We start from the raw sequence: 27,326 nt of genomic DNA on the forward strand, positions 1-27,326 counted from the left end.
TGTTGTTCCATGATCTCCTCCTGGCTTTGAGGGTCTGGGTTGAAAAATCTGCAGAGATACGAATTGGTCTCCTCCTATACATGATCTGATTCCTCCCTCTTGTGGCTTTTAATATTCTCTCCTTATTCTGTATGCTAGGCATTTTCATTATAATGTGCTTTGGGGTAGGTCTGTTGTAATTTTGTGCATTTGGTGTCCTGTAAGCCTCTTGTATTTGTTTTTCCAAATCATTCTTCATGCTTGGGAAATTTTCTGATATTATCTCATTGAAGAGATTGTGCATTCCTTTGGTTTGAAACTCTTTGCCTTCCTCTATCCCAATAATGCTTAGATTTGGTCTTTTGAAGCTGTCCCATAATTCTTGGATGTTCTGTTCATGGTTTCTTACTATCTTCACTGTGTGATCAACTTTATTTTCCAGATTGTATACTTTGTCTTCATTATCTGACATTCTTTCTTCCAAGTGATCTAGTCTGTTGGTTATGCTTTCTATTGAGTTTTTTATTTGGTTTATTGTTTCCTTCATTTCAAGGATTTCTGACTGTTCTTCTTCTTTTTTTCAATGTCTCTCTTTCTTGAAGTAATCTTTTGCTACCTGTATTTGCTCTCTTATCTTTGTTGGAGTGATCAATTTTTGCTTGTATTTACTCATTTAGGTCATTGTTTAATTCACAGGTCATTATAATTATGAACCTTCTGAACTCCCTCTCTGACATTTCATAAACTTCACTGTCTGTGGGTTCTGTTATTGTAGTATCCTGGTTTGTTTGGGGGTACTTTCCTCCCTTGTTTTTTCATGTTGTCTGTGTGTCTTCCTTTCTTGCAGTGTGGATCTGAGACATTACAGTGTCTACTCTATATTCTTGTAGTATATGTACAGATTACCTCACCTTGATGTTGGGTTTCCAGACCCTGCTGGTGTCCTTCAACTAAAGGTGGTGGCGACAGTAGCCAAGGTAACTCATAATAGTGGAGGTGCCCCAAGATGGATGCAATGTCTTACAAAGATGGGGCTGAAAGGGTGGGCTTTACACTGTCTTTGGGATGTCTGCTCTGAGATGCAGCTACTTCTAGGCGCTGTCTGTTGTCAAAAGGGTAGGGGCCATTGCATGGTGTAGGCTATGGTGATGCCTGCTGTTTCCCAAGATGGAAGTGGGTTAGTCTTGGGCTCCCAGGTGGGGGGTGGGGGGTAGGGGGTGGCAAATTTGGACCTACCCTGGGCCTGGATCCTATGTATGTAGGTGTGGGTGGTCCTGTGTTGGAGCCTGAGCTCCAGCTGGTGTCTGTCAGTGGCGGGATGGACCTGGGCCTACTGTGAGCCTGGGTCCCATGCACATCAGTGTAGGTGGATCTCTATTCTTTGTGTTTTTAAGACCAGCACCCAGGATGTCTGGGAAATAGTTTGTGTTCAGTAAATAGTTATTGAACTTGATAAGGTCTTCTGACTCTGAAAGATGAGGTGAGAAGGAAAAATGGCTTCAAGATGTTTAGCTTGAGATAACAGCATAGGAGGGATGGGCTTGGGGCATTAGGATATTGGGGCCTGGAGGAATGGAGCAAACCAGTTAGCTTTTAAGAGGTTTAATTTGAATTGCTGGTGGGGGTGTTCCTTGGAGATGTCTAGGTATCAGTGAGGGAGAACTCTGGCTCTCAACTCAGATTTGCCTCTTGGGCATAGAGGAGCTTGGGAGTTACAATTTTATTTTTTAATTTAATCTCATTATCTATTAGAAAAGTTTCTGGATGTGATTCCTTTATTCCATCTGTAAGCTTCCTATGCCTGAAACCCTATCCTCCCCTGCTACAGATGCTCCTAGGCTCACTGTAGGAAAGGCCTGTTCCTGTGAACCAGGTTCTGTCCCAAGGCTCCCAGACTGTCTTGAGTTTAACTTCGTGTTATGTGCAAAGTCATGTGCCAGTGCAGACCCACCGACAACCATATTACTAGGAAAAGGGTGCCAGGCACAGTGGGACACACCTATAATCCCCGTGACTCATGAAGTTGAGGCAGAAGGATCGCAAGTTGAAGGCCAGCCTCAGCAATTTAGCAAGGCCCCAAGCAATTTAGTAAGACCCTGTCTCAAACAAACAAACAAAAAAATGTTTTCGAAGGACCAGGAATATAACTCAGTGGTAAAGTGTCATTGGGTTCAATCCTCAGTACAGAAAAAAAGGAAGAAGAAGGAAGGAAAGAAGGAAAGGAAACCAACCTTCTCTAAGGGATAGCAATAGTTTGGCATAAAATATAACAGTTTGAGAATCAAGAAGCCTGGCTTATTGTGACCTTAAACAAGTAACTTAGATTCTATTTCCTCAGCTATTGAATGGACTTGACCTGCCCTGTTATAAGAGTTGAGATTTGGGCCAGGATTTGCATTCAGAATAAAATCCTGCTGTTATCAAGGTTGAGTTTATACCTGGTCACAGTTGTCAGCATCACTTATTGCTATCCCTGCATTGCCCCGTTGCCTGCTACACAGTAGAGAAGGTAGAGGGAGAAAATCTGTGTCTAATTACAAAGCTCCAGCTTCTACCTCCACAGCCCCTCAGCAGGTAAGGGATCCAAAATTTTCAAAAAGATTTATTAGGGCCAGGATACAGTACATCTCTACTGTGAAATGATATAAATTCAGTAATTCTAAATAATCCTAGACACTGAGGTTCTTATATTGGTGATGTTACTGTCAACGGAAATTAGAAATACTAAGTAGCTAAGTCTGAATATTGACTCCAGACTTCGAGTAATAAAATTGGAAAACAAAGAAACATACAAAGAATGTGCTGGTCTCACTGTAGTCATATACTCTGGGAGGACTAGTGTGAGAAATTGGAATTAATTGCTGTGTTAACGTCACTTGGGTTCAATTATCCTCTGTCCTGCCATACTATGAGACTGCATTAGCAATTCAACCAACTTAATTCTGGCAGCTTTTGGAAGCATACATGTTTTTCCGCTGCCTTTTTTCTCCTGTTATTTTTTGACACACCCCACCCCTTCAAGGCAGTTTTCCAGCTGTTCCCTTAGGGAATGGTTTTATGGGGAAGCTTCTTTTGTAGGCTTCCAGCTGGCTTCATTTTCACTATCTCCATGAAGCGCTGCCTTTGTTGCATTTGTATGATATTATCCATCATGTGTTGCCTTGGGATTTTCCCCTTTGAATTGTTGACTTCATATTTTTGGTTTGCACATGCAGGTTGTCTCCTGGTTCAGACATCTATGTGACAGTCTCATCCATGGCTTTAGCAAGATCCCAGTGTCGTAACTCCCCTAGCAACCTGTCTTCATCCAGTGAGACTGGCTCTGGGGGGGGCACTTACAGACAAAAATCCATGCCCGAAGGGTAGGTATGCTATTTGTCCCATTGTACATGGTTCGGGTCAACATCACTGTCTTTCATTTGTATCCCACATGTAAAATTATTTTTACTCAGCCAGCCCAGATCAATTTACATCAACAGTGAAAATATAGCTAACATTCCAGATAGGAAAATGTTTTCATGACTGGTTCAAATCACTTAAGAAATTTATCATTCTCTACTTTCCATGAAGTCCTCAGTGGCAGAGAAATTAAATTGTTTCTCTATGACATACGTTGTTTAGTATCACAGGAAGGATTTTGTCACATCGTGTTTCCTCCAACAGGAACTCGGTAGAATACTACTTGCCTTGGAGCTTGTATTGCTGTTGATGTAGGAAAAATGATAGTAACATCGAGAGCTTAAAATTATTTCTTCTTCTTTTAAGTCTTCTGTGTTTTGTTGGTTTTTTAAAATCTTTCTTGAAAATACTAAATGCCCATCCAAAAGTAACTATTTGTTTTGGATAAAATTTACAAAGTAGCCTGGAAATGTAGCTCTTGCAAGGCCCTGGGTTCAATCCCCAGCAAAACACACACACATACACACACACACACACAGTAAAAAGTGAATTATGTGTGATTTTAGAGGCCACCATAAGGGGAAACAGGATTAGAATATCTGACGCTAGGAAGTAATTAGCAGCAGAACAGTGCATGGCACACACAGGCTGCCTTCACCCAGAGGAAGAGTGAAAGAACCTTCAAAGACTTCCTGCTGGTGTTGCTCTCTGGGGAACTTGAGAATGAACTTGAACCATTTGAAAATTAAATGTGAAGTATTCATAAAAACTATTATTTCTATTCCATATTTCCCCCAAATAAATGTATATACCTTTAACAAATGTACACACTACTTGGATACTTTCTTGAGATATCACTGTGTCACAAAATAAGCATGCTTACTAATAATACCCTCATAATGGGTATTTCCTCTGTATAGTATTTTGATGGTTTTTATAGCCACTAGGTGTGATTTTGTTGTTGCTAAATGTTAATGGTAGAAGAAAGTAGGTAATAAAACCACTATAAAACATGCTTTCCTCATTCCTGTCTCCCCTAGGACTCCCTTAGAGGCCTGCCTAAAATGTACATTTCTTATTTTAATTGCTTCAGTGACAATTAGGAAAAAATTTAGCCTTTATTCATGAGGTTTATGAATTACATATTATTGTACCACACTACAAACCCAACTAATTATTTCCTGTTTTAATTAGATTTTAAATGGCCTGGTTTGTCTTCCAAAATAAGAATTCACCACAACTTTAGTATTAGTACAGCACTAAAATGTAAATGAGTTTTTAGCAAAATAAATAAATAATATTTTTCTATCTCTGATATACTTTAAGTGTATACCAAAAACCCAAGTTGAAACACTAATGTTTTGGTGAATCTTAATGTTAAAATTATGATTCTAATGCCCAGCTGCTCAAATTTCTGTAAATGAGGTAGTAATTATTCAATTGGGTATTTGATAGTTGAACTCTGCCATAGATGGCATTAAGGGCTTTCCCACTGTTTGTGAGTTCTCCTGGCATTGTTGAGTATGCTATATAATGTCTTCTTTACCTGGAGTGATATTGGAAATAATGTTAGTGTTTTTCCTAGATCCCAAGCAATTTTTGTCTGTATCAGGGAGGTAAAAGACAATGGTTCACCATCCAGTCATTCACATGAATTGCTCATGGGCTAGGTTTGGTCCAAAAGTCACCCTTACCATCTACTCTACAACTTACCCCAGTAAAAATAAATGTGTTCACGTTGACAGTGAAGCTGGAGTGTATGTACTCTGTTTCAGAGTCCTTAATGTTCAACTTGCATGACATCATAACAGTCATCACTACACAGTGGTTGTCCATAAACCATATGCTGCTGTGGTATCTTCCCTCCACTTCAATTGGCTGGAGTCCTGCATCTGCATGGTGTGTGCCTGCCCATTCCCTGACTCAAGAAAAAAAGTGAAAATATCCAAATTAGTTGAGGTGTAGTTTATGAGGGAGAAAGAAATGACACTTAGACAACTCGGGATTAGCAGTGAAGTTAATGAGAAAGCAACACTGTTTAAAAGACATGGAGCCTGTTATACCCTCCTTGGATATGTACTTTTGGATCACAGGCTTTGAGAAGTACTGAGGAGTCAAGATAAGGCCAGAGGGAGACCCTAGGTCAGAGAAGAGCTGGGAGCCTGGGGCAAGCAGCATGGTGAGGATGTGCAAGCTGAAGATGAACTGCTGAGCTGAGGGTTCCACATAACGTTCTTCTAGCACCTCAGAGGAGGGGTTAGGCTTGGCTGTCAGGGCAACTGAGACCAGTAGAAGAAAGCTGCAGAGAAGGTGGTTCCAGCCTATTGTGAGGAAGGCATTTTGGAGCAGGGGGCCAGTGAGTCTTTATCAGCCAAAGAATTGCATTCAACCTCTTTCAAATCTGACTCTGACCCTTGAGCTACTAGTGCTCCTTAGAGGCACTATTAAACTCTTCAAAAAGAGACACAGTGTAAAACTCGGAACAAGTTTTGTCTGCACATCTCAAAGACAAGATCTTTATATCCCTAATTCCCTGGCTCACGCCCAAGTGGAGCATGTGTGAGAGAATTGAAGTTCACCAGGTGAAGTATTTTACAGGGTGAAGGTGAAAGACAGCCTTTCCTTGACATTTATTTAAAAGCAAGTAGAAAAGTATTCAACTTTAAATTCAGAGACTTAAAAAATTAACTTTAGGTTCTATTGCTACCAAAAAAGTAAAAGCAAAATATGAATCCATAATTCTACTAAGAGAAGAGATAGCAGAAACCTTAATTGTGAGTCCTTCTCTTTTTTTTTTTCCACTTTGACCAAAGTTTCCATAAATCAAGGTTTTTGGTTTTAATAATGGCTACATTCATATGTAAGATAATTTCGCTTAGTGAACTTTGTGATTGGGTTTGTAAGTGAGTAGCATTTATGTCCAAGCAAGTAGGGAGATGATATAATAAATACATTACTAAAGTAAATATTTTTATGGCCTTCTATATTTTGCAAATGCTTTATATAGATTTTTTTTTCCTCCTTGGAGCTCTGTAGTGGAATGGCCATGTTGCACATAAAGAAACTAAGACAAAAGTTCAGTGACTGTTCTGTCCCAATGGGTGTGTCGTTTGAAACCTGGCTGCAGTCTTCCTACTCCTAATCTCCTGCTTTTTCCAATATACCACCTGCTGGTCCTGCTTACCCATTTATCAGTTGATTCCAAGTAAGACACCAAAATATGCATTAATTGATGTGGGCCCTGTTGCTTCCTTTGTTGCATAGGTTAGTCAGAAGTTCACTAGTAACCACACATAAAATTGGAAAAATTCCATATGAATGTTTGAATTCTATACTCTGGCTTTTATTCTGAACTGAGTAATTACTTTGCTGATATGTATTGCTCAATAAAGCATGTACTTTAATTAAGCATATATTATTATTATTTTCCACAAGGGAAAATAAAATTGGCTTACTAAATAGCTAAATTTCTTTCCAGAAATAAACAGTTACCTTTATACATGCCAGCTTACCTACTTCCAAATTGCCCTTCCCAAAGGTAGTTTAACATTTATACATTTTGAAAGTAGTTTCTACATAAGTGATAGCTTTATCTTTTAGACCACAGAGCAAGTACTCAGAAAATACTTGTTCCAAGAATGAATGACTTACTGATTTAACAAATAACTGAGTTTAAGAGAAAACTAACCTCCAGAATATACCATTTGAAAGATATGCATAAGACATTTACATTGTGAAATTTTTCCTTGGGCTGTGAATGACCACCTGAGCTTGGCTATAGGAGGAACAGAAGATTCTGGTTTCTTACTCTACATCAGGTTATCTCAATGAGAATGACTCCTGCCCTTGTTAACAGTTAATATTGACAACATGCATACCTTTCTGAGCACAGTCATGTATATTGAACACAATATGCACATCTGTACACCCATTTACACATGCACAAGGCACATGTAAATGTACAGGCATGTAAGCCCAAGCTAGTAATACCTGTCATCAGATTTAAAAGTTCATTACACACAGGACTATCTTCCCCTTGTAATGAGGTCTGATAATGTCTTTGCCTTTGTTCGGGGGAATCACCACAGGTTTGGAGTGAGCCGCAGATCCCCAGCCTCCATTGATAGGCAAAACACCCAGTCAGATCTTGGTGGCAGCGGAAAGTCCACACCCAGCTGGCAAAGAAGTGAGGATAGCATTGCTGACCAGATGGGTAAGTAATTGATTTTTACATAAAAAGCAAGTGTTTTTTTGATAAGTTCACTTTGACCACCTCTTAAGGATGTTATCAAAGCATTGTTTTATAAAAGATAGCCCTAGTTAACGTGCATTAGGATAAAGTGTCTGTTAACTGTGTACAAGTGAGAGCAATGAATAAGACCTGAGAGAAAAGTCAGGGAATTCTAAATGAGCCCAAATTTAGACATAGAAAGGCCTCAAGAATTATATTTAGTACCAAGATTAAAAGACCAGCCTAACAAACCACTTGGATCCTAAGTGCCTTCCTCCCTCATTTGTTTTTGCCCAGTGCCTTAAGAGATTCCTTGGTCTTCTTAATGTTGAGTTAAAACACAAACCAACCATGTACAGAGTGGGAAGAAATATAATGATTTAGCCACATCTGTAGCTTGGTTAGAGGCTCTTTCCTCCATTATGTGCATTTCTTTTAATTCTTTCCACTCTGCTATTAAGCTTTCAGCTAAGGAAATGTCTTAGCAGTATAAAACAGCTGGATGGAAAAGATTTGCCTTAGTGAGCTCTCCTTTGGATTTCTAGTGCACAGCTCACTCTCTATACATGGGGTGTGGGGGGGTCTATAATGACACCATGAGGCTAGTTGACACAATAAAATTTTGCCATGAAACAAGATCAAGTTTCAACTAAGTAACATCAGAGAGTTGGGTTCAATACAGTTAATACATAAAGGACTTAGATCTAAAGTTAGGGTTTTTCTCCTCCTTTATCTTATGCCTAGAAGCTTTACTATCACTATAAGATAAAAAAGATAGGAATGAATTTAATGATTGAAAAAGGTGAATTTTCTTTGTGTGGGGGCAGGGGATGGGCTACTGTACTGGGGATGAAACCCAGGAGTGTTCTGTGGGCCCCATCCCCAGCTTTTTTTTGAGACTGGACCTCATTAGGTTGCCAAAGTAGCCTCAAACCTGCCATCCTCCTGCCTCAGCCTCCTGAATAGCTGGGCTCACAGTATGCTCCACCGCACATGGCTAAAAAGATACATTTTTAAGGCAAAGACCTAACTGTTTATCTTCTTTGCTGATTCGTGGTTGTGTCCTATTTTAATGCCTGTGCCCAAGTAAATGTGCTAATCCTGAACATAGGGAATGGAGATGTACTCAGCTAAGACAGGAATTGAGGAAATATAATCCTTAGGTTCTGAAGATTTACTTTGTTCCAGTAACTTCAGTGCCTTGTTATTGAAGCCATCTGTCATCCCCACTCTTTTCCCACCCACCCCAACACAAAACCTGAGCATATTCTGATCTGCCTCTCTGCTCTTGACAGAATGTTTTTAATCCCATATGTTTTGATACTGTTGAGATGGTAACGACGTATTTGAAAGGACCCCTTCTCCAGCATGACTGTGGCGGCTTCTTTTTGGCTCCTAGTGCAGGCTTTCAACAAGGCTGCCAGCAGGCCCTCTGCAGTGTAGTGTCCTACTTCCCACTCACGGGATTTCTCACAGGGAATGAGAAGGTGTCCCGGGACTGCAAAGGGTAATTATAAGGTTCATCCTAGACCCACACCGGTCTCGCTCACACCTCCATCTAGTCATCTTTCTTTGTATCCACTTTAGTTTAGTGGCAATCCACTCTAAGTAGATAAAACTCTAAAATGAATATGGATCTTTCTAACGCTTCTGTTCACCCTTTAAGTTAGATATACCTTGTTCTTTTTGTTTTTTAAATAATAGGATACCAGCAGGACCCAATAAAGAACTCTTTTTCATAAGTGGTGGCCTTTCTCTACTCAAAATCTAAGGCTGAATAAAGTGTCAAAATAAATGCTTATGGGCTGTGGTTGTAGCTCCGTGGTAGAGCACTTGCCTCGCATGTGTGAGGCCCTGGATTCGATCCTTAGCACCACATAAAACTAAATAAATAAAATACAGGTATTAAAAAATACAATAACATTATTAAAATAAATAAATAAATAAATAAATAAATGTTTATAGTTTTTGGTATCCCTGTCTTCCAGGAGAATAACTTAGCCTTTCCTAATTGGCATATCAGAAAGAATCTAGGGCTTAGCTTATATAAGCCGTAACTGGGGAGAATTCAAGAAAAATGGTTTTACTTTTTCATTGCTTAGCACATGATATCAAATGTATAAAGGGCTGACCTTTCTATATTCTATTTGAAGAAACAATTTTGTCTAATGACTTGCACTGATGGCGAATGTTTAGGAGATCCTAACATTAGGCAGGCCCACCTATCTGTGTATTAGTGTGTTGTAAACTGGTACCTACTAACAGTGCAGGAAAGAGCATAGCTACTTAATTGGCTCTCTCATCCCCTCCATGTTTGTTTTTCTGCCTCTCTGCCCCTGAAGATAGATGAGAGTCAGATCTAAGTAGGAGTCTGCCTGATTCTCCACATTTAGGAGGGGTGTTTCAAGAAGTTGTGAGCTCTTGCTCTTAGCTGTAGGTGTGTTAGAGGATAAATCATTTCTCTCTCTCTTTTGGAGCCCCATCTTAAACACCAGCTTGGAGTCCAAAAGGAAGCAATTGTTTTAAGTAAACTAGTTGCTGTGTGTCTTTTCTGTTGTGCTTAGCTTACAGTTATAGAGGACCTCAGGATTTCAATTCTTTTGTCCTCGAGCAGCATGAATATACAGGTAAAATATTTCCAAAGTGTCATGGTAAGTAACACGTGATTGCATCCATGCCTGTCTAGGTAATGTAGACTGAGCTAGGTTAGCCACACTTTGCAATGAATGAATTTCATAAATTTACTCCATATATTCTGAACTTCTCCCCAAACAAAAAGTTGATTTCGAACTTTGCTGCATTGTTCATGGCCTTTGGTTTGGTGGTACTTGGCTATGCTAATGTGTATGACGTGACATGTTGTCACCAGCTGCAAGCTTTATCCATCAGCCACCTAGTTTCTGACATGCTGTCTATTGTGTAGACTCTTAACAAGCTTACTGTTGAAATCAGAGTTGGCTGGTCAGTGAACTGAAAGATGCAATGGCAAGCCGTCTCCATTTGTCAACATGTGTTTGTATCTGTTTAGTACCCGCACCATAATGGCCTGTACTGTATTCCAGAGCCTACATGTCATCTCCCAGCAGTATCAAAGGTACTGCCAGCTTTCCGAGAGAGCCCCAGTGGGAGATTAATGCGGCAGGATCCAGTGGTTCATTTGTCTCCAAACAAACAAGGGCATGTAAGTTAACTGCAAACTTAACAATTGATTCCAAGCAACTACTTTCCTGCAGTGCAGAAATGGGGCAAGTTCATTCTATTCGTGCCCTGCAGTATGGTCAAAGAGGAAGTCAGCCTAGTGGGGGAAACAATTTTGTCTAATGACTTGCACTGATGGCGAATGTTTGCTACCATAGCCTTGGAATTTCTGTTGCCATGGTCCTAAGGTGGCTTCCTTCAATTGAGGTAAATTGCAATCTCATTGGTATGCCCCTGCACCCCCACAGGTCTATAAGGGAGGTTGCCTGGTTCACTCACAATCCTAAATCCTGAAGTGTTAGGAATAGAACTGTGTTAGAAAGAGATTCTGTTTGTTTATGCAGTTGCAAGCATGGGATCCTGCTAGAGCAAGGGGGCAGACAGCTTCCCTTAAAACTACCCTACTGCTTCTTTTGTCTTCCACAGCTACACACAGTTCCTTATCACTTACAGGTACTATAATACGAGGTGACCATTGTGCAATGGAGTTGATTTCCTTGGTCTCTCTCTTTGCTGGTATTTGTGTTTATATTCTTGTCATTTGATGGGCAAATACTCCATTTCATACTCACTGATTGGTAAGATGCTCAGAAGACTTTTAAAAAAGAGAAATCTCATAAAAGATTTGTCCTGAGATATGAATATTGAAGCTAAAAAAAAAACAAGAGAGCACACACTCTACATTTTGCTCTGTGAAGAGAGATTTACTGAGGAAATGTAGTGTTGCCACAGATATACTTGTAAATAATAGGTTATCCCAATTGATTTGTGAATTTCCCTCATTCCTTAGCAATTTTTATATTGATTACATACTAAATAACATTTTGGACAGATTGGGTTAGGTAAAAATGTTACTAAAGTTAATTTCACCTGTTTCTTTTTTACTTTTTGGCTATTAGATGTAATTTTAAATGTAATTTTAAATTATATTTGTAGTTCACATTGTATCTCTCTAGAAACCTTCATATTACTTTGCGTTCAGTCCATCTCAGTTCAAACCAGTGATATTTAAAGGACTCAATGCCAGTCATGCCTGGGGGCTTCAGATTCACTGTACAAGAACAAAGCTGAAGAAAGTTTGCCTTATTAAAAGTAAATGAAGGCTTCAAAGCACACTTTCTAAGTTGTTACTGAGAAAAACTACAGTTACAGCAAAAAGTAACTGGGATTATTCTTTTTTAAGGGGAAGAGCTGTTTTACTTTGAGATAAAACTGATACATCCTCTTGCCCCTGGCCTGGGCCCATAAAGAACATGCTTCTTCCTCCACCAAAAGAGACACATGCACATTCTTTCTCTCCTCTTTTATCTTTAGCAAGTATCTGGGCTCCCTGCCTCCAACTTAAAATATTGTTTCATTCAACTATTTTTTGAAATAATATTTCTTTGGTAAACTCCAAAAAATGTTCTTCCTAAACAACTGAGCCACTGTGTAAAAAGGGTTCTGTACACATTTCTTATTGAGACATAATTTACATACATACCATAACATTCAGCCACTTAGCATACAATTTAGTGGGTTTTAGTATATTCAGAATTGTGCAGTCAGCACCATGATCTAATTTCAGAATATTTTCACTACCACTGAACCCCCTCTGCTGCATATCCTTCAGCAGTTACCTCCAGCTCTTCCCATCCCTTCCAAGACCTAGGCAGCTACTCATCTTTCTTTCTCAGTGGATTGCCTGTTCTAGACATTTCACGTAAATGAGATCATGTAACATGACGCCTTTTGTGTCTAGTTTCTTTCACTAAACATAATGTTTTTAAGATTCATCCATATAGTAACATGAATCTGTAATTCATTCCTTTTTGTGACTGAATAATGTTCCATTGTATGGATATACCATTTTTTATATCCGTTGATCAGCTGATGGTCATTGGGGTTGTTTCTACTTCTTGACTCTTACATTTGATGCTTCTGTAAACATTCATGTACAAGTTTTTGTGTGGACATCTGTTTGATGTCTGTTGAGTATATACCAAGAGTAGAGTTGCATGTGTTTCGTTCAATGTGCTCATTGGATATTTGTGTATCTTCTTTGAAGAAATGTCTGTTTTAATCTTTGACCATTTTCTAATCAGGTTATTTGAAGTGCAAAAGTTTTTAATTTTGATAAGGTCCAATTTATCTGGTCTTTTTTTCTTTTATTATACTTTTAGTGTCATATCTAAGAAACCATTATATAACCCAAGGTCACAGAGGCTTATACTTGGGTTTTCTTCTAAGAGTTTTATAGTTTTGGTTATTACATTTAAATCTCTGGTTCTTTTCAAGTTTATTTTTCTATATATTACAGATCTGACTTCATTCATTTTTGCATGTGAATATCCAGTTGTCTCATACCAGTTGTTGATAAGACTTTTTTCCCCCATTGAATTATCCTGGCACCTCTGTGTAAATTTAACCTCTAAGCACTCCTTGAAAACTGTCTCCCAAGTAGATACTAATTGGAGAAGGAAAAGGAGAGTCTTCAGACTTAATATTTCTCATATTCAGCCTTCTATCTACTTTGAGCAGTATGGCTTTTAGAATTAAGCATCCTTTCTAATTGTAAGCTCTTTGAAAATGTCATTTCCTTTCTATTTTAAGATATACAGACTTCAATGACAATTTAGATTTTTTCCTGATTAAAATGATCCTTGATACTATTGATGTTGCAGTATGAGCCAAATAATGAAAAATGGAGTATTAAAAAAAAAATTGCCTGCACTCTCTGTCATAGACACCACTGAATGGGCATGAGTCACAACAGGTTTTTCCAGGCACCTCTTATCTTACTTTGACCTATTATTCCTGGCACTTTAATGCCTTTAGAACTCTGCACCTGGAACTTAAGTCCTGGAGTGTCCCTGTTGTTTTCTTCTGGATGTTCAGGAAGTCAAACCATGCACTTAAGTAAATCATGCTTCCCTTGCAGTCTGATAGTCACTACTCGAGCCACTCCAGTAGCAATACCCTCTCCAGCAATGCATCCAGTGCCCACAGTGACGAGAAGTGGTACGATGGGGACCGCACGGAATCCGAACTCAACAGCTATAACTATCTGCAGGGCACCTCCGCTGACAGTGGCATCGACACCACCTCCTACGGCCCCAGCCACGGCAGCACAGCCTCTCTGGGGGCCACCTCGTCTCCTCGCTCAGGGCCAGGCAAGGAGAAAGTGGCACCCCTGTGGCATAGCTCCAGCGAAGTGCTCTCCATGGCAGATCGAACATTAGAGACAGAGAGCCACGGCATGGACCGGAAGGCAGAGTCCTCCCTGAGCCTGGATATCCACAGCAAGGGCCAAGGTGGCTCAAGCCCTCTGACAAGGGAGAACAGCAGCTTCAGTATAAACGACGCTGCTTCCCACACAAGGTAATTGCCCTCTGCTGCTTCTCCCAGCCTCGCCTGGTTTCCTAGCCTCATCCCAGTGTATACAGGATAATGTGTATGCACTGAGGCTCTCAGATGCAGAGACAGTGGATATGGTATAAATATACATAACACACACACACACACACTGTATTTCTGGATATTTTATGTCATTTGTTTGCTAGCAAAATGCACTAGATCTATAATCCTAATGTATTATGTTAAACATTTGCAGAATTATTCTGTTTAAAGTTGGATTTTACTTATTTTTAATTTTCCCAATTGCAGCCCATTTTGATTTCAGCCAGTGATAGAGAATAGTGGCAGGGACAGTCTTTTGAGGATTTCTTTTTAAATCTTGGCTGTATTTTTTAAAATAAAGGGGTCCCTCCTTAGAGTAACTGCATTTTCACAATGCTGAGCACATCCTTTCCACAGCCTCTCTCTCTGAGAACATCACTTACCTGACATTTGCATGATAATTTTTTGCAGTAATTGGCTCCTGACAGTGATGTGTTGAGGTTGGGAGGTGTCCAACAGAACAAGGTAGTTAAAATTAGACACATCCCATCTACCTTTTAGGACAGAAAAATACACATTCTCCTGCATACTTGGCAATTGCTCCCCCAAGTAAGATAAATGCTGGTTTTCATTTCCTCTAAAATCCAAAGCCTGATGGGATGCTTCCTCTCAGGGATGAGCCCTCCTTTACTATCTCTGGGTCTCCTAATCTCTAAAGAGATTTCTCCTCTTACCTCTCATTGTTGTCAGTTGCTAATCAACTTGTGTGACAGTGTTTATCTAATCTTGCTGTCTTGTCAGTCTCTTTTGTTATTATGCCCTACAGGAAAAAAAGTAGAGAAACTTAATTTAGCTTTTTACTTTTCAAGTGGGAAGTCAGGTAGATGATCTGTCAGTAAACCCCAGGTAGCCTTAATGAGAGAAGACATCCTCTCCTTAATTTGGTTTTAACTTGGTCAGTTAAATATTCGATTTGTTTTTGTTTTTGTTTTGTCTGTATTCTTACTGATAACATTTTTAAGCTTCTCTTCTTTTAAGATTCCAAGCCTAAGGAAGTGCTTTACAAGGTTTATTTCTGTTTACCACTCCCACATTCCAGATTTAAAAATAATCGTTAGGTCTGCAAACTATGTGACCCCAAGTGAAAAGGAGCTTGGGAAAGTGTTCCCATATTGTGACTACCCAGCACCCCTCTACCCTTCCACGATTCAGAAAATAGAGTGTTTGACTCAAATGGTGTGTTTGAGAGAGTAGAACAGAGAGCTGGGCCTCAGATGCCACAGGAACACAGACAGAATCACATGGCATGGAGCTACCACACTCATGGGCTGCTTTTACATGTTCCACCATCTCATTAACTAGGGACTGTGAATTTGACAGTTTCCAAATCAGAATGATTTCTCTGTAGTTTCTAACCTAGAAACTAGATTTAGCTGGGACTCCTATTTCTCTGGTTTTCAGTGCCTCATTTTGAAAGGTACCTTTTCTTAAGAATGGTATTCCACTTGAAGAGCTCTCTCTGGCCTAATGTGTTTGCAGCAGAAAGTCACAGAGAATTTGTCAGGACTGGTGTCACTGAGAGGAAGGTTGGAAAACTGGACCCCTGTCCCCAAAGCACAAAACGTGAAACAGTGCTATTATCTGACAAATCCAGGAGATCTACAGAGCTCTCCAAAAATGTAGGCACCTGGGTTTTCATTGTCCAAATGTGCTGACCGGAGCTGCTCAAAGGATTATCTAAATTTTCTGCTTCAAATCGGCCATGCAGAATCATTGAAATCATCACTTAGAAACAACTCTTCTATTGAAAGTCATACTTAGTAAAGAGAAGAATGTGGCCTTTCAGGGAAGGTTGCAGGACTTCCCACCCACCGAAGGGCTGAGTCACATTTTTTTCTAGACTCTGGTAAACAGGGATGCTTTGTAACTTCAGCCTGTTGATCTTGGCAGAGTGAGCTGGGTAATCAGAGCTTCAACAGCCCTCTTTTTCTGGAGGAAAAGGGGACTTAGCTACCAAATGAACATGGCTAGAGACACGAAAATCACAGCAAATTAGAGTGTCTGTGTCCTCAGAAGACAGGAACAGCAATTAATGTGGAGATCTCTTGACAGTGCATAAAAGCTTGTACCTGGGACTCGGTGACAAAATCTAAATTACAGTGATTAAGTTCCACTGCATATTTCTGGCTGGGCTGTTCCTACTCTCTACTCCCTTGATGACTGTGCAGGGTTTTTGTGGCACCCTATGAGAACCGCATTAATGCAGGTTGGTAATTACATAGCATTGTTGTTTGAATGTCATTAAGAGAGGCCATACATACTGATATCCTTCTACAATTAAAAAGTCTATTAATTGCTCTAAAGTGTTGCTCCCTAGAATATATGTATTTTCTATGAAGCTTGGAAATCTCGAGAGAGATTTTAATTTTTATTTATTTTTTTCTAATGGTTATTTCACTTTCAGATCTTAAAATGAACCACTCAAAAACAAAATTTTTAAAAAAAGGTTTGTGATGAGCATAGGAGAGGCAAAGATAATTCCAATTTTACTACATCTTGCCAGCTGGATTCTTTTTTCTTTTTCTTGGAGTTCTGGAACTCCCCTTTGGAACTCAGGACCTCTTCAGTTGGTGTAGATGCTGTCCTCCTGTGACCAGTGGAAAGTCTGCTGCTGGAACTGTTGAGCCCTTCCTAAAAAACTGAAAACCCCACTCATGCTTGTGTGTGGTCATCTCTCCTGTAACATTCTGACCTGACTTGTCTTGGTGTCTAGACCTCTGTGCCCGCCTCCTTAGCCTGCCATTCTGCTTATCTCAAACTGTCCTTTTGCTTCCCTTCGTCCCCATCAGAGCCCTGTAGCCAACCATTCCCCACTGACGTCATCACACATGTTTTTACTGCCATCGGTACAAGAGGATCTCATCGTGCATGTTGATCCTAAAAACCTTTGTGTCATGGGTGCCAGTGCATTTTGATAATGCAAACAGCAATAACTTCTCTCTTAATTTCCCCTCTTTGTTTTTTACACAAGGCCCCTATCAATTAATCAGTTTAAAGGTCACATAAATCCTCAACTCCTGACCCTCCTAGAAAACCGTCTCCTAGAAAACCATGTCAAAGCTTATTGTACAGACACATCAATATTGGCACAGAGCTGTACTGCTTTTGTGTATGGGTTTTGGTATAATAGCATACTTAAAGTCCTTGTAAAGCACAAACCTTTAGTAAAGTCATTTTCAAAAATCTGCAAAATGTATTAAGGAAGAACTTTATAACACCTTAAATGCAGATATTGGTCAGGATCTTCCCATAGTTGGTCAATATCTGACATTCATTAAAGGGGTTAAAGATCAAGAGAAATATCTGCCCCTGGCTGTCAGTACAGTTCACATGTGTGAATGGGTTTTTCCTGGTTAAACTAGTAAGTTAACTATTCATGCCAGAAAAGCTGTGTTTCTTGAGGGTAGCAGGAAGGAAGGATTTCCTACATGCAGCATCCTTGAATGTGGAGGCAGGCCTCCAGCTGCTGTGGCCCTGGGCTGGGTGCCTCTGTGTATTAGAGGCCTGTGCTTAAATGTTGTTCTCTGTACCCTTTTTGGTATGGCATGTATATAAACAATATGCCTTCTTTCTTTAGAAACGATTCAGTTGTCTTTATAACATTTCCCTCTAAATCTTTTCTGCATTTTTTTTCAATTATTAAGTCAGTTGCCTCTCTTCCATATTATTTTCTAAAGATGAAAGTGTTATTTTTTTCTAAGGGTCATAGACTAATTCAGAATCTAAAAGTCCAACATCTAAAATTCCAAACCCAGAACTTCTCTTCAAGGATGTAATTTCCTCTTTCTACCTTAGCCTAGTTGTTCATAATTTTTGCCTTGTGGCCCTGCCCATAATAAACATTCCATTCAGGATTACATTTTACTTTGTTTTTATACAGCAGTACTCCAGGTGAACTAGCCTAATCTATCTTGCTGAATTTCCTCCAGTTTATGGGAGTGGGTAGTTATTTTATGTGGAACTTTACTTTTAGCGACCTCAGAGGCTGAAAACCATGGTTTGAAATTTCAAGTCAACACTAAGAAGTGAGCCCTCAGTCAAGCCACAAAGGCTTGATGCTTGATGCTGAGCTCACCAGCACAGCTTTGTTTATAGTGCAGAGTCCATTCTTTGCCATATTTAAATCACTCTACCAGGATGAGAATTTATGCAGTTGCTTTATTTAAAAGAAGAAAAAGTAATTTTGAAGGAGAGGTTCCACATCCTTTTGCATGGTCTCAGCCTGTCACAGGTCATCTCCTTGTTCAACATTTTGTCCTTTTGAATTTAAACATGCAGGTAAAAGGGAGTAGGTGGTTTTTCTGAATTCAGTCTTTTTTGAACAGGAAGATGATTTTGGAGCTATAACGTTATGAAAAGTTGTGGTTGGTTCTACTTGCCTTAACCTAGTTGTTGGATATGGATCATTGACTATAAGGTGGTCAAAAAAGAAAGAAAAATAAATTTTGTTATATCCCTTCACCTTCATGCACATTAATTGAGAAACTTATGGAAAAAAGATTTAGGGCTTGAGATAAGTCCATGCCTCAGGTCTACCCTTGATCACCTTTATGGCCTTTGGCTGGTTACCATTGCCCCACATGATCCCTCCTATCTGATCTAATACCTGGTCCCCTACTAATTGGCTGTTGTTCTGTGTTTGTTGAGATTTAAAAAGGTTGTCAAATGTATTGCAAACTGTGAGTGTCCTTGTGAGACAAAAGGCTTTCTGTCATTTCCTTTCTTGAGCTCTTCATCAGCTCTTTATGCAGTTATCTTGTCACTTTTTCTTTCACAAGCATGTGTCTCACAGATCCTGTAACTATCCTGTATGTGTTCATCCTATAATCAATCATATTTTCTCTTCTCAAGCTTCCTGCTTTCTTTATCCTTTTTAGATGCCAAACTTGGACATGACAGAGGTCTCAGCTGTGCCCAATAAAATGATAATGTTAGCTCCATATTTTAAATAGGTTAGTACTGCAGACTTCTTCATCTTGTGGTTCAACAATGATCCCTGAAGCATCTTCTGCTGCATACACCTAGCCATTCCATTTCCCTATCCTGTTTGTGTTACATGTCTTTATATTAAATATTGGACTAAATATCTGCTTCTTGTAGATGGGCTGTTATCTCTACTGCAACCACGTAGATTCCCCTTGCTATCTTAATCATACCTGCTTCCCTTGTTTGCTTTTTTCCAATGCTTTGGAATTATTGTCTCCTGAAGCCCTTCTAAATTATGGAGCCTAGTATTTGATGTAGTATAGAATTGGCTAATGTTGAACACAGTGGGAGGAGTCCTCCTTAATCATTATCCTCCACATTATCTGTCACCAAAAGGCTTGTTGCTTGTACAGCAATCACAGGAAACCCAGTCAGCTCCCCTCCCCTTGGTATTAGGCCAACATTCAGCCTTTGCCCAGATTTTGCCACAGACATTTGACAGGTGACTAATTGCTGCTTTCCCCATCCTGAAAATACCATCCTTAGCAAGCCCAGCCTGTCTAAAACCCTTCCTCCATGCCATGCCTGAATAGTAGATGACAAGTGTTCCCTTTGGCAGCTTTCAACAACACGGTGGCCAGCAGATGTTTTTTTCCGCAGGAAGGGATGGTCTCACGTCATTTTGCAGAAATTCAGAACCGTTTCCTTGGCCCTCGTAGGTTTGGCACTTGGGGCTTTGATTGATGACATTTGTGCTTCCCCATCCTGGGTGGTTCATCCCTTTGCAAAGTCAGCAAGCAGATTCAGGCAGCTCCCACTGTGAGAAGCATCCTTTTTTCAGATTGGTTATCCCCTCTTATGAAGTTTCACCACAACTGGGAGTGTGAAATAACCAGGTGGCAGCACATTTGGCTCATGGTTCCCTTTGAGTATTAGATCAATATGAGAAATTTGGACAGATTCAGTTGCCCTGTTGCCCCTTTCTTTCCGTCTTTCTATATCTAGTGTTGTGTATGTGTGTCTGCCCTTACTTTTAAAAAATCCTGGAACGGCCAAACAGAATCCACAGTCATTCCATTTTTAGGCAAGGGGAAGTACCCTTATAATTGATATAAAATTAAAGTCATGGTCTCCTCATGTAGAATCTAGGACACCCTGGCTTGTATTCTTGGTGATTTAGTTTGGCCATACACACTTAAACTCACTTTTTACACAGTAAGAAAAGGAACAAGTATTGCAGTTTTCACTTCCAATATAAGTATTGCTCTTTTTATTCCATATGATTGGTTCATTACCTTCTTACACAATTCCATGAAAGTCATCATGGGTAATAGAATTGCAGCATATTGAGTTAACATGAAATTTCCTGGATAATCAAACAGCCCAGTGACAGTTCCCCTTAAAAATCAGGGAGCTGTCAACCTCATGTCCATTGTAGTGTAACTAAACCCATTTCAAAGAAACTTAGGTGCAATGTGTGGGTACACACCTTGAGGTGATCTAGAGGCTGTAGGGTTGTCAGCTTCAGGAAGGCCCACCCACAGCTGACCAAGGATGGAACCACAAGAGGAAGAGGAGAAAGACCCAAGAGTGTGAGAAGTTTACAAGCTAATGTAGTAGCTCTTAAACACTAGGAAACATGAGATTCCTTCAGAGACATTTGAAAATACAGATTTCTGGGGCTTTAGAAGATCTGACATTAGCTCAGGACCCTGCTTGTACATCATCACCTGCAGAGACCACAGTCCATGGCTTTTAGAAACACTGTTCCCATGGCTTCACCTGCTGGATCCAGAGAAGTAGGAAGCTGGATTTTGACCAAGTCATAACAATAGGAAGGGTTCAGCTGGATTTGAGCAGTAATCCTCAATTAGCATTCGTACCTGGGGAGAGATGTTGTCCAGTTTCTAGGTACCTTCCCAGCTGTATTGCATCAACATCTTTGGGATTAGGGCACAAGAGTGCACTGTTCAGAAGAGCTCCCAGGTGAAGTTCATCTGCCTACTGTGTGCTCCTCTCATGCCATGAATTGTATATATTAAGAAGGAAGCCACACCAACTAATTGTTCATTTGTTTTTACATGTGCCTTTGTTCACAAATCTAATCAATTGTTAAATAGAGCTGTCTAAGTATTAGTAACAGAAGTGTGCTGGCATGTCACACCTGGGAGCTAGTATCAGCCATCATGTTCATAGATAAAACCAGTGGCCAGGTTCAGTGGTCTTATTTATGTACTTATACACTTGTAAACAGAAGCATCATTTATAGATTTGTTTCTCACAGTAAAAATAAAGCAACATCTAGTTTTAAATACAGTTATGAGTAAAATACACCATCTGCATGCATAATACGTCCTTATATTTAAAGATTGACTTCTGACGTGGCACACACCTAAAATCCCAGCAACCCAGGAGACTGAGGCAGGAGGATCACAAGTTTTAAGCCAGCCTTAGCAGCTCAGCAAGGCCCTGTCTCAAAAAATAAAAAGGACTGGGGATATAACTCCATAGCAGAGCTCTCCTGAGTTTGATTCCCAGACACCCCCCCCCCCCAATAAAACCTGATTGCTAACATATCATTTATTTGGCAGTTTCTTACATCATACATTGAATGCCTGCAGTTGCTAGGGACTTTTCTAGGCATGGGCAATGTACTAATGAACAAGACAGGAAAAATCTCAGGAATCTCCCTTCAAACAGGGGAGACAGACTATAACCAAAGTAAAGAAATTAAATGTAGAGTACTCTGCATAAACACTTAGCTCAACAAATATTTAATGGTAATCTCATGTGTTCCTTGCATTGATAAATTCCTGCCATTGAAGAGTATATAATCAAGCACAAGCATTTATTGAATGCCTATTAGGGAAATAATGGTAATAATTAAATTTATGCAGAACAGAAAGAGCTCCAAAAACTATAGTGTATATGCTGCTGTCTCCTTGGACCTTTCCAAGTCTGTTCTTTAACTCTCCTTTTCTGCAATACATATATTATTGCTAAAACCAGCATAGCTGTTTTGTACCACATGGAGGAATCATTTGTAAACTAATGGGCTGGGCATTATACTTTCTGTTCTCCTGGCCAATGTTTTGACCAAGCATTTAGTCTTTGAAAGCCCCAGAACTTTTGAATACCAGTGTTATCATATCAAGATAATTTGATGTTAATCAATGTGAAATCTGGCAATTAAATATACCTCTGGTATAGCAGTTTTCAAAGTATGCCCTGGAAACAATGCACTAGAAGTGTGAATTCTCATGCCCCCTCCAACCTATTCCACCTACTGAGTCAGAACCTCTGGAGGGGGCAGCAGTCTGTATTTTAACATGTTGAAGTTGAGAACTGGCTCTAGCAATTTAAACATACCTGCTCTCACTTATGGATGCCAGTCATAATGGATAGTTAAAACAAGTACATGGTCATCCAGGATGAGAGCTGTGTAAGTTAGATCCTGATCCACCATTTTTCATTTTCATGGAATTGCTTCAAACACCAACCAGGGCTAGGGCTTGAGGCATCTCTCTATCTACAAGTGTAGATAAAATGGGGGGAAAAATCTGCAAAGCAAAGATTAAATCTTGTCTCTGAGTAACATATATTTGTCACAAGCCTGCCCTTTGTTTTAAATTATGCCCAAGGCTGCACTCTGTTTCCAAAGTCTCTCTGGCGATATTCCCCTGCTAATGTGTGCTTGGGGTCTCTGGTGACTCAATGCCACTCTGTGAGCTTGTCAGTCTCTTGATTCCTTTTTTTTTTTTTTTGGTTCATCTTTCTACTTTGAGTCTCTTCCATAATAGAAATCTAGTATTATTTTTTCCTTACTGACTTAATACACTGCACTTGTGGAAGAGTTTTGCATTTCCTTTTCTTAATTTTAAAAGCAAACAGATGGGATATTCATTTTCAAGAGGTAAGGTTGCATCGCTTTTCAATTTATGTTGCCCTTTAAGGTTTTGTGAGGTTTTCTTCTACTTTGTCTAGCTGGAATAATATTTGGGGGGTGGGGACAGGGTGAGACTAGCTGTTTCTTAAAAATTGTGTTTTAAGTCTCAGCCCAGTTCTTCCCTGTTAGTTATAAAAATAAAGGAGGTAATTATATTTGGTCTGAGATAATAAGAGTCCATTAATATGGAAAGCCCTCCAGATGGGCTTTCCTTCCCCCACGTCTTACCCTTCTGTGGGCCTAGCCTCCTGGACTCCTTTCAGGTTATTGACTTTTTGCAGGTAGGTTTTCATGGAAGGATACCATTCATACAGAAAAAGATGATAAGTATATACAGTTGAATTTTCAAAGTGTACCTACCTACCCAATTATTATCCACATCACAAACTAGAACATCACCAACCCCCACACACCGCACTGTCCCTGTTCCATCCCCAGTCACTCTGCTTCCTCCCCAGGGTAAGCACAGTGTTCAGTTGGAAATCATGGACTTGTTTTGCTGATGTTTTGGACTTTATACAAATAGAATCATTTTGTACATGTTATTCTGTGTCTGGTGTCTTTAAGTCAACATGTTAGTGAGATTTATCTACGTGTCATGGGTAGCATTTGTTTCCTTTGCTTTTTTACATTTATATTATGAGGACATTTTTACAGTTCATTTACCCATTCTACTGTTGATGAACACTTGGATCGTTTTCGTTTTTAGGTGGGGGATTTTACAAATTCTCAGATATGTCCTTTGCTACACATTTGTATGCTTTTTTCTAAGCTTATAGAGAGTAAGTGGTACGTGGTCGGATGTACATACCTTCAGTATAGAGGCTGTGAACTCGTTTGCCAAAGTGGCTGTAGCAGGGAACATTCCACTCAGTGGTATACGAGAGGTCTAGTTGTGTCGCATCCTTTCTGGCATTTGACATTATAACTCTTCTTAATTTAGCCCTTCTGGGGGGTATGTAGTGGTCCCTTGTGGATTTAATTTGCCTTTTCCTGGTAATTGATGATGTTGAGCACCCGTGTTTATAGGTTTGTTAGATATCCCCTCTTGAAGTTGCTCTTCAAATCATTGCCATCTTTCTACTGCGTTGTCTTGTTGAGTCCTAGGAGTGTAGTTGTAAGTTGACAGGAGCCTGTTATTGGATATGCATATTTTCTCCTGTGTCTTTTGATAATAGAATTTATTAATTTTAAAAGGCTTCAATATTTTCCTTTATGATCTTATTAAAGAAACCACTGCCTCTATGATAAAGATGATCTTCCATATTATAGTCCAGAATCTTTAGAACTACGTTAAGTATACAAACCAACTGGAATTGACCTATGTAAAGAATGAGGTAGGATTGTTTAGATTCATTTTCACCAATATATATTATCTCAGGGTCAGTAGAATTTGGGTTTTTAATTTCCTTTTTATAATAAGTTTTTAGATATTAGAATAGATTCAGATTTACAGGAAAGTTGCAGAGGCAGTCTAGATTTCCCGTGTGCATCTCACCATGTCCCCGTCATCATCCTCACATCACTGTAGTGCATTTATCATGGCTGAGCAATCAATATTGATACATTATTAACAAGGTTCATGTTTATTCAGCTCAGGACCATTAGCTTTTGACAAATGGAAGTGCCACCGAAGAATGTTTCGGAACCACCTGCTATTAATTAAACCTCCAGCAACCCAAAGCCCATTATGGTACAAGTCACCTGTCCTATGCTGGAGAACTTAGCAGGGCTCAAACTGTAAATCTGGGTACTGTGAGATCACTGGGAAGGAAGTGTGGAATCCTACAGATAAAGGCCCTCCGCATTTGTAGTAATGTTCAGTTCTTATCCCTGGTTTTGAAAATTCTGCCTCTTTCAGTTTTGAAGCTCCTTTGAAACCTCTGAGTTTGGGACTCCTTTATTTCTGTAAATTTTACTTTTGTAATGTTTAACCAGTCTGAAGTACTTTGGTGATGAAGAGCTTTTTGGAGTCAACATCAAGGCCAGATGCCATGGGGAAAGAGAGTTCAGTGTGCTCCAGTCAGCCCCTGACACCACCAGACCTGCCCGGCCCTTCCTGATGTCATTTGCCACTTTTGGATTTGATGGTCTCAACTGTTTTTGTTTTTTAGCTTAAGTATATGTCAAGCCTCAGTAACCATTTGTCACTCTGAGTAGACATTTAAATTCTAGTGAGAAGGCAAGGAAGGCCAGCCAGCCAGCCCCATTAATATTTTATGAAACCTTTATGGTGCTTTCACCCTGCCACCACCCCAACCTTGACTCCACTTCTGTGTTGGCATAGTGGCCCTGGGATGCACTCTTAAGTAGTTTTATCTCTGTTCTGCTCCTCAGTACCATGAGCTCCCGGCACTCTGCCAGCCCGGTTGTGTTCTCCAGTGCCCGAAGTTCACCAAAGGAGGAGCTTCACCCCGCCAGCGCCTCACAGCTTGCGCCTTCCTTTTCCTCTTCCTCCTCATCTTCCTCTGGTCCTAGGACATTCTACCCTCGCCAGGGCGCTACGAGCAAGTACTTGATTGGATGGAAAAAACCTGAAGGAACCATTAACTCTGTGGGATTCATGGACACAAGAAAGTAAGAGGCCTGCTTCTCTTGCTCAGTGGTTTTCTTTCAACATGGCAGAGAATGGGAAAGGTGGGGGGATTTCTTAGAGTAGAGGAGATCAAGCTAGGGGTATAAAGAGCATGCATGTTTGGTGGGTAGATTTTATTTTTCTTAAATTATTTTTCTGCCTCATTCCTTGAATAAGATGAACCGCAGAACATTTGAATTTGGGAGTCTTAGCCCTCCTAGGAGAGAACATATCTGAAGGGTATTCTTCAGAATAACTGACTGGTGCTCAGTCTACACTCGTGGTTTTGATTCCATTAACCACAGCCTTCCCATGTGTTCCTTTTTTTTTTTTTTTTAAGGTATCAGGGATTGAATCCAGTGACCCTTGACCACTGAGCCACATTCCTAGCCCTTTTTTAAATTTTGAGACAGGGTCTCACTAAGTTGCTTAAGGCCTCATAAAGTTGCTGAGGCTGGCTTTGAACTTATAGTCTTCCTGCCTCAGCCTCCCAAGTATCTAGGATTCTACTGTGTGCCACCAAGCCAGGCTGGAATTCTTCATAACTGGGCCAGTACAGCAAATTGGAAATTAGTGAGAACCCCTGAGAATAAAGTTCTTTTTTTTTTTTTGGTACTCATGATTGAACCCAGACGTACTTTACTGAGCTACATTCCCAACCTTTTTTTATTTTTTATTTTGAGACAGGCTCTCAACTTAGCCTCAATAGGTTAATTTGCTGAGGTTGGCCTGGAACTTGTGATCCTCGTGCTTCAACCTCCAGAGTCTCTGGGATTACAGGTGTGTGCCACTGTGCCCAGAAATATAGGACTTTTTGACACAGTGGTACAGTAAAAAATTAAATAGTTCATTCAGTTTTGCTTTTATTCCTTTGAAGGTTGCATTTGTGGTCTTAGTGAATCTGATGCTAATTTTGGCTCAGTAGACTCAATAGTTTCCTGAAGAAGAATGATTTATTCATCAGACTTTAATTTGTGTTTCAAGTTGGTTTTTCATTCCCATGAATGCATTCTGAAGTAAACAGGAGTGGTTCTCTTCTCTCATCTTTAGTATTTCTCTCAGCCTTCAGAGCCCACCATGGCTGGGTCGGCCTGTTGACTATGTTTCCACATATCTCTCCTTCTTCCCAGGCGCCATCAGAGTGATGGCAGTGAAATAGCCCACACCAGGCTGCGGGCCTCAACCAGGGACCTCCGGGCGTCCCCCAAGCCAACCTCCAAGTCCACCATTGAGGAGGATCTAAAGAAGCTCATCGACCTTGAAAGCCCAACTCCTGAATCCCAGAAGAATTTTAAGGTATGAGACAGAGCATAGGGTGGATGGGAATTAGAAGTCAAATTTGAGGGGGCTGTAGCCTTAGTTACAGCTGCCCTAGAGTTTGATTGCTGGTTCCTCTTCTCTGGATCCCCCTTCCCAGTTTTCCCAGGTATTTTCCCAATTTCACTGCCATAGCCATCTCTGAAGTCTTGGCTCCTGTTTACCTACTCTACCCGCCATCAGCTTTTTCTTCTAGTGTGCCCTACTCAAAGTGCATAATCCCTCGGTCTTCAACTACATGATGCTGCTTCACAGAACTTTTCAGAGAAACCTGTAGGTCCCTTGTCAGCTAGAAAATTCTCCATAGAGGTTTCAGT

At 40.1% G+C, this 27,326-nt stretch overlaps 1 protein-coding gene across 15 annotated transcripts in view; it reads left to right on the forward strand.

The window, feature by feature from the left end:
* Nucleotides 1-27,326, forward strand: part of Sipa1l1 (signal induced proliferation associated 1 like 1) — a 358,428-nt gene that overhangs the window by 315,701 nt on the left and 15,401 nt on the right. For 8 of the 15 annotated variants that reach the window (XM_048798899.1, XM_048798897.1, XM_048798896.1 and 5 more), the window contains 7 exons: nucleotides 3,195-3,341; nucleotides 7,467-7,591; nucleotides 10,174-10,236; nucleotides 10,672-10,790; nucleotides 13,728-14,167; nucleotides 25,455-25,694; nucleotides 26,823-26,988. In XM_048798899.1, the coding sequence (XP_048654856.1) occupies nucleotides 3,195-3,341; nucleotides 7,467-7,591; nucleotides 10,174-10,236; nucleotides 10,672-10,790; nucleotides 13,728-14,167; nucleotides 25,455-25,694; nucleotides 26,823-26,988 (1,300 nt within the window). The remainder of the gene's footprint in view (nucleotides 1-3,194; nucleotides 3,342-7,466; nucleotides 7,592-10,173; nucleotides 10,237-10,671; nucleotides 10,791-13,727; nucleotides 14,168-25,454; nucleotides 25,695-26,822; nucleotides 26,989-27,326) is intronic. The other 7 variants (XM_048798906.1, XM_048798905.1, XM_048798904.1 and 4 more) reach the window with 5 other exon arrangements.

Source organism: Marmota marmota, unplaced genomic scaffold, assembly GCF_001458135.2.
Source record: "Marmota marmota marmota unplaced genomic scaffold, marMar, whole genome shotgun sequence".
Lineage (NCBI taxonomy): Eukaryota > Metazoa > Chordata > Mammalia > Rodentia > Sciuridae > Marmota > Marmota marmota.